General features: G+C 36.8%; 1 protein-coding gene across 1 annotated transcript in view; it reads left to right on the top strand.

The window, feature by feature from the left end:
• Positions 1 to 15,133, top strand: part of DPH6 (diphthamine biosynthesis 6) — a 213,376-nt gene that overhangs the window by 143,389 nt on the left and 54,854 nt on the right. The window contains exon 13 of the mRNA XM_082485511.1: positions 6,214 to 6,456. Within this exon, the coding sequence (XP_082341637.1) occupies positions 6,214 to 6,456 (243 nt within the window). The remainder of the gene's footprint in view (positions 1 to 6,213; positions 6,457 to 15,133) is intronic.

Here is a 15,133-nt window from a genome sequence, read left to right on the forward strand (position 1 = left end):
CAATTTTTCACAGTTGGCAGATTTTGCTAATGTGGTTGTGCGAGAACTTGTGATTTTTTTCAAAAGCTTGAGAGGAAATGGTAGGCTTTGTAAAAGGTGACAGATTAATAGTCGTGAAGACTAGAATTCCACTGTCCCAAGGAAGAAATGCATCAAAGATTAATACTTTTGTTAGCTTACTCATTTTCAAGTAGGGAGGCTGCTCTTTTTCTATTTAGGAAAAAACATCCTTTAGGATGTGGAGAACAGTTTATCCTCTATGGCAATTAAGTCAATTAAGTAACAATATGTATCCTGTGTGCCAGTACAGGACATTGACCAAAAGATGCATAGTAAGTAAAGACTATTTAACCTCCATTTTCTTCATTTCCTCTCTATGTATTGGAGATTCCAAGTGGACCAAAATGAAAGTCCTGCAGAAGACTTCAGACTAGCCATCGTGCCCACATGGATGTATTAGATGGCAAGCCTTTTTCATCCACTTTAATGGAACCTTTCCTAGATGTGTATAGCTACAGTTGCTGACTTTAAAGGCTTGGTTTATTTTTGTTTTGTGTCTCAAACTCCCTTGGAATGTGAATGACAGCTTTTGGGGTGGTTTTTTTTTTGTGAAAATTTCTGTTTCTGAATCTTTGTCTTCTGTAAATCAGAAGCGTGTGGTTTTTCTTTCCATCAGTTTCCATCAGAATAAAATTGATTTGGCATTGATCAAGATTTAAATATAACCAACACATTGCCAAAAATATGTATGCAAATATTACAATTTATGATAGAACAATTTTTCAAAAATGGTTTTCAAGCTGAAACTTTGCTCTTAAGCTTTCTGACCTGATTGTCCCTCTCAAGTCTGTGCATATAGCATTTTGTTTAACTTCCAGGTAGTACAGACCTTCAGGAACGTATTATATGAGATTGCCTGCTGTAAATCCAGCACAGTCTAAAGGCTCAATTTGAATTATTTGATTTTTAGAGGATTGCAGAGGTGTTTACAGTTGGGCAGCATAGAGTATGAATAGGAGGTATTGGAATGTAGTTTTCTGGAGTTCATTTAGTATTCGTAACAGTTAATGTTGTGGCTTCTTCAGATGCATTGTCGAGTTAGCAACCGTTTTAAAGAACTGCCAGTTTTTGTGCTGCTCAGTACGTGCATACTGCATGATGTGATGCTTCCCTTTGGTATAATTTGCAATTAGGAAATGAACAAAAGTTTTAGGTCTGTTGATAGCATTATGACACTGTGCTCAGCTTCAAATATGCCTTTGTGGGACAGTGTATCTTAATTTTGCTTAACTGCAGATAAAAAATTATACAGCCTAGTTTAGCATGAGATTGCGGTATTTTGTTTCAGTTTTTGATAAAAAATGTCCTGCGAATTTTCAACCCACTAATATATAAGTTCAAAGATAAAAATTTAAATCACACTTTGATAAAATAAACTTTAATCGTGAAGAACAATGCAAAAAGATGAGTGTTTTGTAATCTTGTTGCTTGGGTGATCAAATACATTTTGAAACATATGGAGCTGCATCCCAAAATGGGGATTAGCAAACTGGAGTCACAGCCTTTGAAAACTGAGTTATAAATCTCTGAAAATTGCGGAAATGTTACAGCTATTTCCATAGGATAGCAAAAATATGCTATTGATTAATTATACTTTTTTGACCTAACTAGGAAATATACTATTTTATTCAGTGGGAGGTTCTGGAGTTTTGAGTATGATATGCAAGAATTTTACTAAATTATATGTGGATTCTTATAAGTGAGAATTTTTTTAAGTCAAACATAATCATAACTTCTTTTTTTTTATTTTTCATTTAGGAATATATCCTTCATCTATATATCCATCATATCATGTACATGATAATTGTACAGATGTTCTCAAAAGAAAGCATGTATCAAACTAAACTATGTGTGTTCAACTCATTTATGGAATTTTTAGACTACAAATTTGTAACAGTTCAAGAAAAACGTAAATTATATTGAAGGTTGTGGTGTACTAGAACCACATTAGATACCATTTGTGTTCATAGTGTGAATGGAGAGCTTTTCAATTACTATTGTCTAAACGGTACCTTTAAAACTTTATTCACGCTAGGTAGTTGAATAAAAGATTTCGCATTGCAAAAAGCAATTTTGCCATCATTAGCCAAAATAAGAGGGCCCTAGGAAGAAAGGATTATCATATATTAAATAAAAAGTTCACCACCTTACAGCTTAATCCCGTTAGAAAAGATGATTTCTATCTAACTTAATCAGCCAGAGGTCTTTATTGCCTGGAGTATTAATTGATTTAGGTCTTCATTAAGGTCAGAGGTACACATGGCTGACCAGAGGCAGCCTATTAGCGCGTTGTCAGTTATGCTTATTTACATTGACTGAACATAATGGTGGGTTATTTCACTGTTAGGTCAGGGGGTCACTGAATCTTTTGTGTACCCTGACCTGTTAAAGGGCAGCAGTCACTCAGACACCAAACTGCATTCATAACAAAGATTTGGCTGATTGCTTATTGACTGTATCCTTTCCAGGAAACACATGTTTGTTCATACGGTGCGACTATTAACATTGGCCTAAATACTTGCGGGTGAATGGTTGAAATGTCTCCGTTAGAAGTTCTCTGCAATTTTTGTATTATGCCAGTTAATTACTGGCAAGTTTTAATCACACCAGCAGGAAAAGTTTCATAAAATTTCCATAGTTGCTGTTGGCCTTTAGTTAGAAAAAACAACTCAGTGCATGTCTGTAGGTATCCTATTACTTCTGTTTCTTTCTCAGCAGCAATAGTTATAGCTTTCTCTTGCTGATTAACAGCTTAAGTTAGTCCTTATGTCCAATTAAGTCTGTTTTTCTCATTGTTCCTTTTCGTGAATTGTAGTTTGTGGGAGATATGTTGTGTCCTTTTGGTAACTTATAATTCTGCTAAAAACTTTTTCGCAGGACAGAACAGGTCAAAGTGGCACCAAGTGTTCTTCTGACTTTTCCTTTCCATGGTACCATAGCTGCTTTCCTTCTACTTTCCTAAAAAGTGAATGCAGCTTATAAAAAGGTTGAAATATAATAGCAATTTGCTACTATACTGTCTTCCCTCTGTATTAGCTGTCATCTAGCTCTGTATTATACTTAGTTCCTGCTGCCGAGCTACACTGAAAAGTAGCAATTCTCAAATAAGAGCTTAGCATTCCTGTCTGTTAAAGCACAGGTTGCATATTCTTCTGAGGCTCTGATTGTCCACTGAATTCCCTTGATGATGAACGGTTGTGCTAACTGAGCAAAACAGCTGCTAGACTATTATGTTCGCTTATTGAGACTCACCTTTCATTTAACTTGCAGCGATACAAATGAAAATAAAAAGGAAAGAAATGTGGAGTCGCGTGAGGCCCCGTTTATAAGCTGCTTACTGCTGGGGAGCTGCATTGGAAATAAATTGGTACAAGCGAGCGTCTCAGCAGTACCAGTTTTTTATTTTTGGTTTGTCAAATCTTTAATGAGATTTTAGCACTGGAAATGTGTGCATGGGCTGCAGTGAAAATTAAATCATCAGTGGAAGCTGAGACATCTAGTGTATAAATACACATCCATTATATTTTAGTTTTGTTTCTTCGCTGAGTTTACTGAATACGCGAGTCCTCTAGACTTGATACGCTGTGAATCTATAGCCTGAAAGATCTTCTGTTATCCTTGTAGATGCTCCAAAAAGATAAGCTGTTGCAAGGTTCTAGCAGGGTTTTGCAGAACACTTTCACAACACAAGGACTGACACCATACATTGTGACATCTCCCGTTGTAAGACTTCAGTACTGTGAACGAGATATTATGATGTCTTCCCGGTTTTAAATGCTTTTTACTCTGCTAACGATTTTCTGTATAATGCTTCAAACATTCTCGAGACAACCTCTTGAAATCTGCTACAACAGTGTGTGTACTGGTTTGCTGCTTTTGCCCCTGCTGATTGTTTGTTTATGCTTGCTTTTCATGACCAAGTCACTGGGAAAGAGAGGAGGAACATCCCTCCTCCTTCCCTTATCCTAAATTATGTCCCCCTGAAATACAGTTGCTGCAAACCTGTGGCCATGTTTTGACCCTTTTCCCCTCTTTCCTCCTTGCATCCACCCTTCCATAACATGGTGGCACGTTAGGAATGCTGTTTTTGTATTAATTATATCTTAGGATACAAACAAGTATGTTAGGAACAGAGGGATTTTTTACATGTTTTTTTAAAGAACTGTGCAAAATTCCCACTGAATCTGAGCCAATAGCGGTGCCAATTTTGCTCAAATCCTTCAGAGATTTTTTTGACCTTGCTTATGACCAGTGGGGCTAATTGTATCAGAACTATCCAGGATACTTTAAGAAAGTGCTATCTTGGTCCGTATTTCAAAACACTGACAGATATTTTATCGTTAATTAGTATTCATATTATGTCTCAAACAATCTGTTCAAGAATAGGGGAAGTGAACTGGTTGAACAGCTCTTCTGTCTACCTAATAATTAACATGGGTGATGCATGGAAAACCAGCAGCCCAACAGGAAAAAAAGGAAGAAATATTGCCACTGTGATTTTTTTTCTGTAGAAGTATAAACTACCTGTATAGGAGTTTTTGACTAACGCGTGGATTTCGCTTTGCAGAGGTGAAAATGAATGGCTTGCTTGAAAAACAAACGTGTGCCCCTCTGAATCATATCTTCCTGAATTTGTTTCTCATCTTGTCAGTATGCCACTTGGTAGCTGGCTGGACTCCCTTGTTCAATGGCACGTATTTTAAAATAGCACTGTAAAAAAAAAAAAAAAAAAAAAAAAAAAAAAAAAAGGACCATTTGTTCCTATAAACCAAAATATTACTTGCATATTTTTTTTTCCAAATTCAGGATTATATATAGCATTATCAAAACAATATTTCAGATATTTTAAACAATTTAAATAGTTGATGGGTGTCAGTTGATATGTTTCCTCTCTGCCTCCTCCCCCTCTTCATCTGCTAATCATAGAACTTGTATGCCAAATTGTATAAGATACTCTTCCAATAGTTACATGTGTGAGTCTTTTGTGAGACACAGACAGTTATGAGGACAGATTTGGAGTTGCATATGGGTCTGTCACATGGTTTGATTGCCATGTCTTCTAGGACACAGATTTCTTTTTTAATTATTCTTAATTCTGAGGAATTTTTACAGTGTATACAGTAAGTTCTGAAAAATTCTTCCTAAAGATTCCTTGCACAGTCCAGTTTCCCTCTCTTTACTCCTAGCAAAATCCTTCTCGTGCTGACTTCAAAGCTGCTTACGCCCACCTTACTTCCCACTTCTGTACTTAGTTTTCTTTTGATATTGAATAAAATTTACTGCTTCACTGATCAGGAAATGTACAGACTTTCTAGAGAAGTGCAGCATAAGAGGATGAAAAGTTTTTATATTTACATTAAGATTTTATAATAAATCTTTGAGATGTCTGAATAGTAAGAATAAATGTTTCCTTTGCTGGCTGCTGTTAAAAAAAGTAGGTCTTCAGAGCGTTGCCAGGAAGACTTAGAAAAATCAGTCCAAAGTAACTACATTGCAGCTCAACTTAAAACATATATTGATAGTCTATCTGGCCACTCATTTAATTCCATTTTCAAAAGGTGAACCCATCTCTTTGATCAAGCAGCACTCTTTTGCATTTTATTTTCAATCTGCAATTGCCTTTTACCTTCTGGTGGATTACAATTACTTTTCTCATACTCAGTCTTTTAGGTGTTCTGCAAGTATTATTTTTATAGTATTTTTAAATTAGTTTACGTTACAGATATATGCTTATTCTTTCATATATATTCTTATGTAAAACAAAGCTCAACTTAAGACTTAGGAGTTAAGGAAAATAGCATTGAACAAAGACAGTGTGCATCACAACTCAAAAAAAGAAAGCAAGAATATATTTAAGCATGTTGGGGCACCAGTGTGATCCAGCAGCTGTAACAGTCGGTAGCATGAAATATTATTGTTTTGAGCTGACACATACTTTCACGTATTAACTGTTATGTTAAAGTTTATTGCAGTGCTGTGTTTCTATATTTTGGCTAAATCCCTATCAAAAATTATCTTTAGACTGGCATGTTTGCTCCATTTGTGACAAATGAACAGTACTGCTGAAAGAAACTACCTGAAAAAGAGAAAAGTGCTTCCCTTGCCTTCTATATGCTCCCAGAACCTTATTTATTTATTTTGATTTTCTTCTAGGTTGGAGATGTTCTCTACTGTGCTGGACAGATTGCTCTAGTACCTTGTACGATGCAGCTTGTTAGCGGTGGCATATGGACTGAGGCCATGGTTTCCCTCCGTCACGTGGAGCGAGTTCTTCAAGCTATGAGCCAGGAGACTGCGCTCCACCACGTCATCACAGCCTGCTGCTATGTAACTGACAGCAAGCACATCCCTATTGCTCGCTCTATATGGCAGAAGAAATTAAGAGAATGTAAAAAGGTAACTGTGATATCCATTTTCTTCTTGTCTTTTTTTTCCCTCCAAGTCTTGTAGTAATATCACAATTTTCTCAGTACATTTCAGAGGGGTTCAAGTAAAGCTGATACAATAAGGTTTGATTGAGCTGTTATGTACTGGCTCATAAGTGGTTGTGCACAACTGAGAAAGAAAATTGCTTAATAGAAAGTTATATTCATCACTAACTTGGTCTTAATTCCCCAAAGCAATAAGTTAAAGAACTCTTAAAGAGCAGTCAGTTCCTCCAACAAAAATGTGAATAATACCTTATTTGAATTACCTCTGCCCACATATTTTTACATAATAAGAACCGGACATTTTACTTCCAACTTTTTCTGAGTTGTTCTGTTGAGGTTTTTTCCCCACTCTTTCTTACAAACAATATTGTCATGACAACTGAGTTTAGCAGTTTACTGCTTATTATTGCTTATTATTCAACTGAACTTTTAAGACCAGGTTGGGGCGTGCCAGTCTATAGGCTGACTCTAGATTATCTCCAACAGCATAGTAATTTGCACAGTGATTTATAACGATACCATAATCATTTCTATTATGCATGTACCACTTTTCTTAAATACCAATCGAACACCCTGCAAGCATTGAAAAGGTAATGGCCGCAGATCCTGTAAATAAAACATAACTTCTCAACAAATGAGTAAAAAAGAGTAGTAACTGCATAATTGCTGTATTATTTAATATAACTTAATTATTATGGTTTCTCGGGGAAATACACGGCTTGGAAGCATAGCATATGTTAATATCTCCATAGAAGAAAGAAAAATGCACCTGAAACTGTCCTATTTGCCTCCCCTTTCAATCTCTGCACTAGGCACTTGTCTTTTGGAGTGAAGATGTAGACTTTACTTAGACATTTACACATTCCACCTTGTTTTATTAAAGGACCCTCTTAAATAGTGTTTACTACTTCTCCAAGACCAAGTGTATTGAATCTGAATTCAATTCAGATTTTTTAATTCAATTCAATTTTTTGCTATGTGACCGGTTAGTACCATGTACCATGACCACGAAGCCTACGTGCTTTCTTGTTTGTAATAGGTACAATTTGAGGGTAGATTGGTGGTGTTTGCCAGTTCTTTGAAACTTTTTCCAGATAGACTCTTTTAGGTCTCCTGTAGTTATTATACATACCAGCCACTCTTTGTCGAGTCTTTTATTTCTCCCACTTACTGAGATGACTGGGCAGTACTTTCTTAGCTACGTGAAAAATACTGATGAGGTTGCTTGCTTTTGCGCTATTACTAGTATCTGGCCAGTGTCACTTTTTGATTGTTCAAGCCATAGCTTAAAAATGGATTACTGCCTACACATACTTCTATGAAGAGTTAGCTGCATAACAGTTTTCAGGAACGTTCAAGAAAAAACATCCTAGAGGAGCATCAAGTAATCCTAGAGGATGTTCATCAATCTTATGCTGTGCTTATCAGATCATATTCATTAATGACAATATCAGAAAGAGCAATAAAAAATATTAGGACATGAAGTAATGTTTGCCACAACACAATCTAAAAATGCTTTGGAAAAAATTAATGTATCAGTGGGAATGAGATGTTACTAGCAGCCAGATATTCCAATTTCCCTATCATTTTGTCAATAGGAGGTTCAGACAGAGGAATTGAATTTTTCCTCAGGCTATGCATACTTTTTTGGTTAGTAACGGCTTATGTACACAGCAAAGCAGAGAAAAAGATGTATCAAACACTTCTGTTACAAGGAACCAGAGGGAGAAATTGTCCTGCCCTGAAAGTACAATTTTCATGTTAATGGAAATAGAGATTTTGTATTGGAGGAGAAGCACTAGCTGGTATGGTATTAGGAGAATTGTTCCTTTACTGTCAGAATAAGGAAAACAGTAAAGTTTGAAATTTGGAAGAACATTCTGAAATGACCGATAAATTGTATGACAGCTGTACTTCTCCCTCCCTTATTCCATAGAATCAGTGAAAACAAGAAATGTAGCTTTTACATCTCTTAAAATTTTCTTTGGAGCAGCCTGTCGGATGCTGTGAGATGCTGCCTTTCTGTGTGGAAGCCAGAACACAATAGCTTTAATCTGAATGCATCTGTATTTAAGAGTCTAAGTAGCATATCCCTTACTTGTGTGGCTTTGTTTGTTTTTTTGGTATCCCAGTACTGCTACAGACAGTTCTGTCAGATACCACGACATGAAATAATGGTCTGTTTTCTTCAAGTAAACTAAGTCAGCCAAAGCAAAAGTATTTTATTATTCTTGAACTGCATTTCAAGCAGTGGCCAAAGGCCTGAATCAATAGCAACCTACGGATTACTTAATAAGAACAAATGGTGTCTTAATTGAAATTGTTCTGTTTCTGTCATTCATGGAAAAAGGAGTTTGTTTGTGGAAACAAAACAATGCAGCTCAGAACACATTTCTTGTAAACTAGACATCATAAAGCATAGAACCAATTATGTTTTAAAGATGAGGTTTAGACTGCACATTTCGGTGTGTTGAATGTTCTATATTAGCAAAATGATGGTATATTAAGTTTGAGGTATTTGTATGTAACACAGTGACTAAATCATATGCATCAGAACTGCCAAAGGTTTTTTTTTAGAGCGTTCTGTCATGTAGTGATGTCTGGTAAATGTCCTCTATATAAATAATACCATTCAGCAACTTCAGTTGAATCATATTTGATGTCAGTAGTCTGTAATGTACAAAAGGGGTTGTATGAATTATTTAGAACACAAATAAATTGGACCTAGCAGAATATAATACAAAGAGAAGTTTGAGAATTGTTCTCTGGGTGTGTTTATATAACACAAAAGGTTTACTTCTGAGAGCAGGATGTGGACACAGAGTTGATAAAAACTTTGTTTGAGATAAGGCCACAGGATCAGACACACTTACCTGAACTTTAGAGGACTTCTTGTCATGTTGACAGTGACCATTGTCTCTTAGGAATTTCTTGAATTATGAAGCGAAAGAGAAAATGGGTGTGTTTCAGAATAACCAAATTATTTCACTGATGAGCAGAGGAGTGACTCTAGTGAGCCCCAAGGATGGGAGGGGATTGTAAGAGAGGGAGAAAATAGTAACAGTAAGCAGGCTGGAGCCCCTAGCAACTTCTGACTTGTCTCAGTCACCCAGCCTCTGCCCCCTTCCTTCTTCCAGCATCTTTCCTTTCCTTTCCTTTCTTCCTGCACAGCTCCTTTCCACTGCTATCATCCTGATTTCCCTCCCTTCAGACAGCTGCTCAGTGTCTGTGCTCCCAGCACCGTTCCCTGCATCCTCACCCCTCCAGTAAAACCCCAGCAGTGCCTCCCTGAACTCCAGCTACCCACAGCCATCAAGGGTTGGGTCCTTACAGCTGGAATCCAGCCCCTGTCCCTCTCCCTTCTTCCTTCTTATGTCCCTTTGAGTTGCAGTGTCATTGGAAAAGCCATTCGGGGTGACAGAGGAAACAGAAATCTGGTGGAGGGACAGAAGATTGTAGTAGAAAGAAAAAAATAGGGAAGGATAAGACAGCAGCCCTGCTGAGGTCTCACTCAAAAAAACCCCAAATACTAAATCACTGGGCTAACAAAAAGATGTTTGGATCAACATTTTGGATGTACACAAGAGAGATTTCCTTTGTTAAATCTAAAAGGATATTGTAGCAACTGAGATCTAGAGTGAGGAAGCCAAGATAAGCATTTTAAGTTCTGCAGATGGATAAAGCTGCATAGTTGTGAAGCAGTGGTTGTTGGAGAAATTAAAATATAGTTAAAATCAAAAGAAAAAACAGGCTGCAGTTGTAGAAATTAAAATCTAGTTGAGGGAAGCAGTAGTTAAAATCAAAAGAAAAAGCAGAGGCTGCAAAAATAGCATAAAGACAATTATGCAAACAAATAATCAAAGCCAAAACCTAGGAAAAATAATTGGAATTAAAAAATACAAGTGCCAGACATCGGCAGCTTCCCCCCACCCTATTTTTAAGTTACACTCCTTCCACAGTTTCTTTGTGATTCCCAGGCACACTTTGGGACATTTTGACGCTCTTGAGGAGATTCATTTAGGGAGCTTCTCTAATGTACCCAGTCAGAAACAGTAACAATTGTGTGGTAGAACAGTTTCTGCCTAATCCAGTAGTTAGCATTTAGAGCTTTTTTTTAATTTATTTTATTAGTGTAGCCCCCCCCCCCCCAAAAAAGAAAAAAAAAGCTTATAGCATTGCTAAAACTTTCTGGAAGAAGAACTGACAGTTTTCCAATTAAGTCTCATCTTGTGTTTTTCTTTACTTCACATCTTTTAATGACAGTGTCATGTAATATGATGATTTTATAAGTGGTTTTGCTAACTCATTCAGCAGAGTAATCAATAGAAAAAACATAAGCCAGATGGGTTGTAGTCCATTTGTATTGGGTGGGACAGATGGCATTATTGATAGATGGAAATATTCCAAATAAGTATTGTATAATGATATAACAGTGACTGTGCCTGCAAAATTTTATTAATTCACATTGCGTACGCACTTTATGCAGTAGGGGTTGAGTTGTACCATTTAGACAGTACTCCCACTATATTTAGTTGGGAGCTGAGCCCACCCCCTACCTTCTTTTTCCCCTCCCTGTGGGCTTTCCATGCAGAACCATCCCTGTAGTACTTCACTAGAGTATTTCAAGTGGTGGATTGCACTTCTGTCTGTACGACAGACTCTACTAGACTAACTGAGATGGGCAAGATCATGATTACATTTTTTTTCCCGACCTCTGAACGGCTGCTTTTTGCTTTCTTTTGTTATCCTCACCAATACAAAGAAGAAACATGCTGTACTGTCCCAAGATTTCAGGCATTCCAGCTTGTTTAACTAATTACTGTGTTTTATTCTTTTACATCTTGCTAATCCTCAGCAAAATTTGGTGTAGCTAGGCTGGTAAAATATATCAATTTTGATAAACACTGCAGTAGATACTGGTTTGGGCTGTTGCTGTTCAAATGTATATTCCATAGCAATATACTTAATTCATTTTTTTCTGTGAGTTAAGAGCATGTTAATTTACTCACAGAAAAACTTGCAGGCCATTTGCTGCTTTTGAAACACAGTTCTTGATAAATGTGACTGAATGATAAAAACGAGTTTTGGTTCTTATTTTGATTCGATGGCATATACAAAACTCAGAGGCAGATTTTCCAGAACTATCTGAAATTTTGTCTTTGATTTTTTTGTTATAAAAAGAAAATTGTGTAGGGAAATACTTTAATACATTTAGTACACAACGTTTTGTTAACAACACAAAGTTTAGGATTGCCTGTGTTTGTAAGTGAACCCAAAATACTGGTGAAGCGAGATTTTGAAACACTGAAAACAATATATTTTGTTAGGATGAGAAGACAGCTTTGCATAGAAAGATAATATTTAATATAATTGCAAGATGCATTAGTAGCTCTAAGGCCGTTAGCTTATATCTTTTGCTTCAGCAATTAATTTTATACGTATTAGTTTTTTCTTCAGATGATGATATTATAGATCAATTCCACTCTGAGTTATTTTATTGGGCAGCTGCCACTGCATTTTCCATCCTTAGTAATGAAAAGTCTACCTGGTGAAATACTTCCTGTGAAGTATTCCTATGAAAAAATATGCGACTTTTGGTTTTTATAACACAGCTTGCATTTGGTCATTAGTTGTCTGGTCCTCTCCCTCTGATAAATTCCTGAGCAAATGTACTACAAACTTCTGAAGTTCTCCAGCCCACCTTCTTCTGACGGAAGCTTTCTTGTTTTGTGGAAAGCATTCGGCATGAGTGGCTGTGATCCTATCGTTGTTTCGAATCCAGCAGAGAGTGCTACAGTCGACTTTCGTTCTGTGAGGAATGCCAGTCAGGTTGTTGACAATGTGTGTCTTAATAGCATGTAATGCAGAAGTGACGGAAAAAAAGATTCGTAATGTTTTATCTGATATATATTGTGAATGGGTTCCTTGCTTATTTCAGCACTAGGGTAACTTGATGCCAACTTTAAGTATCTAAATTTAAACCTTTTGGGCCAGATTTGCAAACTGTGTAGGTGTCAAAAGATGTAAATGAGCCTGAACTAGGATTTTTAAAAAATATCTAAGAGCAGTCATCTAAGGGGCACCGGGCCCATTCTAGGGAGCCTCTGCATCGTACCTCCTTCGACACTCCAGTAAATACCATTAGTACTACCCCGTGTCTTTCCACTTTGCGTGCCGAATAACGCAGAGGTCCCAAGTTATAAACAAGTTAAATTGTGAACCAGAAGCTGTCTAGCTACGTGCAGTGGTTTTCTGGAGTAATTATTATGTTTTCATGGCAGTCATTTAGAATGGCATCGTGCATCTGTAACACAGCAGTCTGTTGCATTGTTCAGACATGCCTGTAGTACTTGAAGTATACAGACTGTCATGAATTTAAATAAAATTCATGCATTCTCTGACACTTTATCCTAAGTAGAACAGAAGTAGCTTATGCTCAAATACTGGAAGTCAAAGGTTTTTCTAGCTGCAAAGGATTGGATAGAGTTTTAAGATCCTCTTTACCTGTGGAGAAAATTACCGTCAAACTTAAAAGGAATATAAACCCCCCTCAGATTTCTGTGAGAGGATATGTACTTTTTCACCATCCTGAACAGATGTTTGTAACTCTGTAAAATTGAGGTACACCTTTTTTGTATATTTTATTGTATGTATTGGTTAGTATCTATGCTTAATACTGTTGCTAGATTTCCAAATAGTATTGTAAATTCTGTGTCCTATAGATAATAGTATAGGGAATACTAATTTAACTGGTCTCCTTCTTTTACCGGTTTCTTGAACAGCATAGTTAAAATGTGAGGAGCAGAAATAAATATTATAAAGATATAAGTGATATATTAGAACCCTGCTACATTTACATTGCAGTAAAACCTCACGTAGGTTAATTAAGATAATTGGTAGTATTACCAGAAGAAAACTAAATATTTTGGAAAAACATTGCCACCAGCCAGTACCTATGCCTATCAAGACTTCAGTAGGAAGAAAATACATGTTTCTGTTTCCCTTTTTTTGTCTCATCAGGTTTATAACATTTATTTTGCTACTAGATGCTATTTTGAATGTTCCACGGTTTGATATATTAAACCAGGCTTCTTTTATGGTCCATGTTAAGAACACGCGGTGCATTCAAATAGCACAGTGGTAGTGAGTCTTTCATCTTGTGCCTAGTGTATTTCATTTCCCCTGTGTTCAGATTAAACAAAGCTTTTGTATTCATTTGAAGCAACTGTAATGAGAATATTTAACACAGGTCAAATGCAGATAGTGGAACTCCAGAGGTCCTTGAAAATAGTCTGCCTTTTGACACTGGGCCACGATGGGAGGTGAAAGGGTTGCCGCTTCCACTTTTTTTTAAAGGAAGATTATGATAGTCTATTTGTAACATTAGTGGAGCCTTTATGAATTTTAAAAAGGAATATAGTCAACAGAAAGAACAATGACGCAGTCTACATGAGTTTAACTAAAGCCATTATTAGAAATTGAATATGTACGTATACATAAAAATCATACGATTGCATCATGTTCTAATCTGTATACATGAATTTAACTTGTGGAGTGTAAACATAAAATACGAACAATAGAAAACAGGAAAGGAGAGCATTTCTTTTGTGGATGTTCATGTAGATAGATGCAGATCCAATCAAATCCTCAGCTGGTATAAGTCAGCAAAACTCTCCGATTTCCATGAACTGATTTACACTAGCTTATTTGCCATTTACAGGTAATATATACATGCATTTGAACATTGTTTTTCAGTTAGACACGGTGAAGAAATGCGTGTCAAGTTATTCAGGCTGGTAAACAGCCTAGTTCATCCAGGCTGACTGATTTTCCCCTGCAGCAGTTCCCTTATAAGAGTTTTTTTGAGTGATTCTTCATCCCCTTTGCTGAAAATATTAATTCTGTTTTGAGCCTGTCACTTTCGTGCTAAGCAAGAAGGCATATATGCATCCACTGTTTGCTTAGGCCAGAACCTCCGGTCAAAAGTCTTATGTGTGATGACTGTGAAAGCCATGAACAGGATTTCAACCCTCGGGCTGGTACCTGTTGTCAGTGCCTCTTTATAGAGGAGAGAATGCCATTTTGGTTGAAAAGTGATCAAGATCCTACTTTCACTCAGGAAACTTCCCTGTTAAACTGTAGTCCTAATTATGTGTAGGGCATTTTAAATCCCCACAATGAAGGAAGGAATTTCAGTAAAATCATTAGCTTCAAAGTTTTTTGTTCTCCTTTGGGTGAGGATCCCTGCTGATCGGGACTGAAGGAAGAGCCAGATTAGCACCCCAACCTACACAGACAGTTTTGTTAGCAACTGGTCCTTCCTAAAACTGTAGCAGGTTAATCTCTTTCAGACACCACAAATGTTCCTTCCAAGTCAGTGCTTCCAACAAATAGTTTGATGTTAAGTACTAAGCAGCTATTCTAGATCTCGGTCTTTTCCAGGGGGTGTATTGTCACTTGACTCTTCAGTGTGAGCTCAATAAAAATCAGAAAGCTCAGGTCTCAGAAACTAGTCAAACTTCTATACTGAAAGTCCTCCGCTTCAATCTGTGGGCAATATCCTCCTCGTCATGGTTATGCAGGACCTGGAAAAGCATTCCTGTTGCAGGAAGGAAACTCAGCTATTCGGTACTGTACTGGGT

Source organism: Vanellus vanellus (genome assembly GCF_965231255.1).
Source record: "Vanellus vanellus genome assembly, chromosome: 6".
Taxonomy (NCBI): Eukaryota; Metazoa; Chordata; class Aves; order Charadriiformes; family Charadriidae; genus Vanellus; species Vanellus vanellus.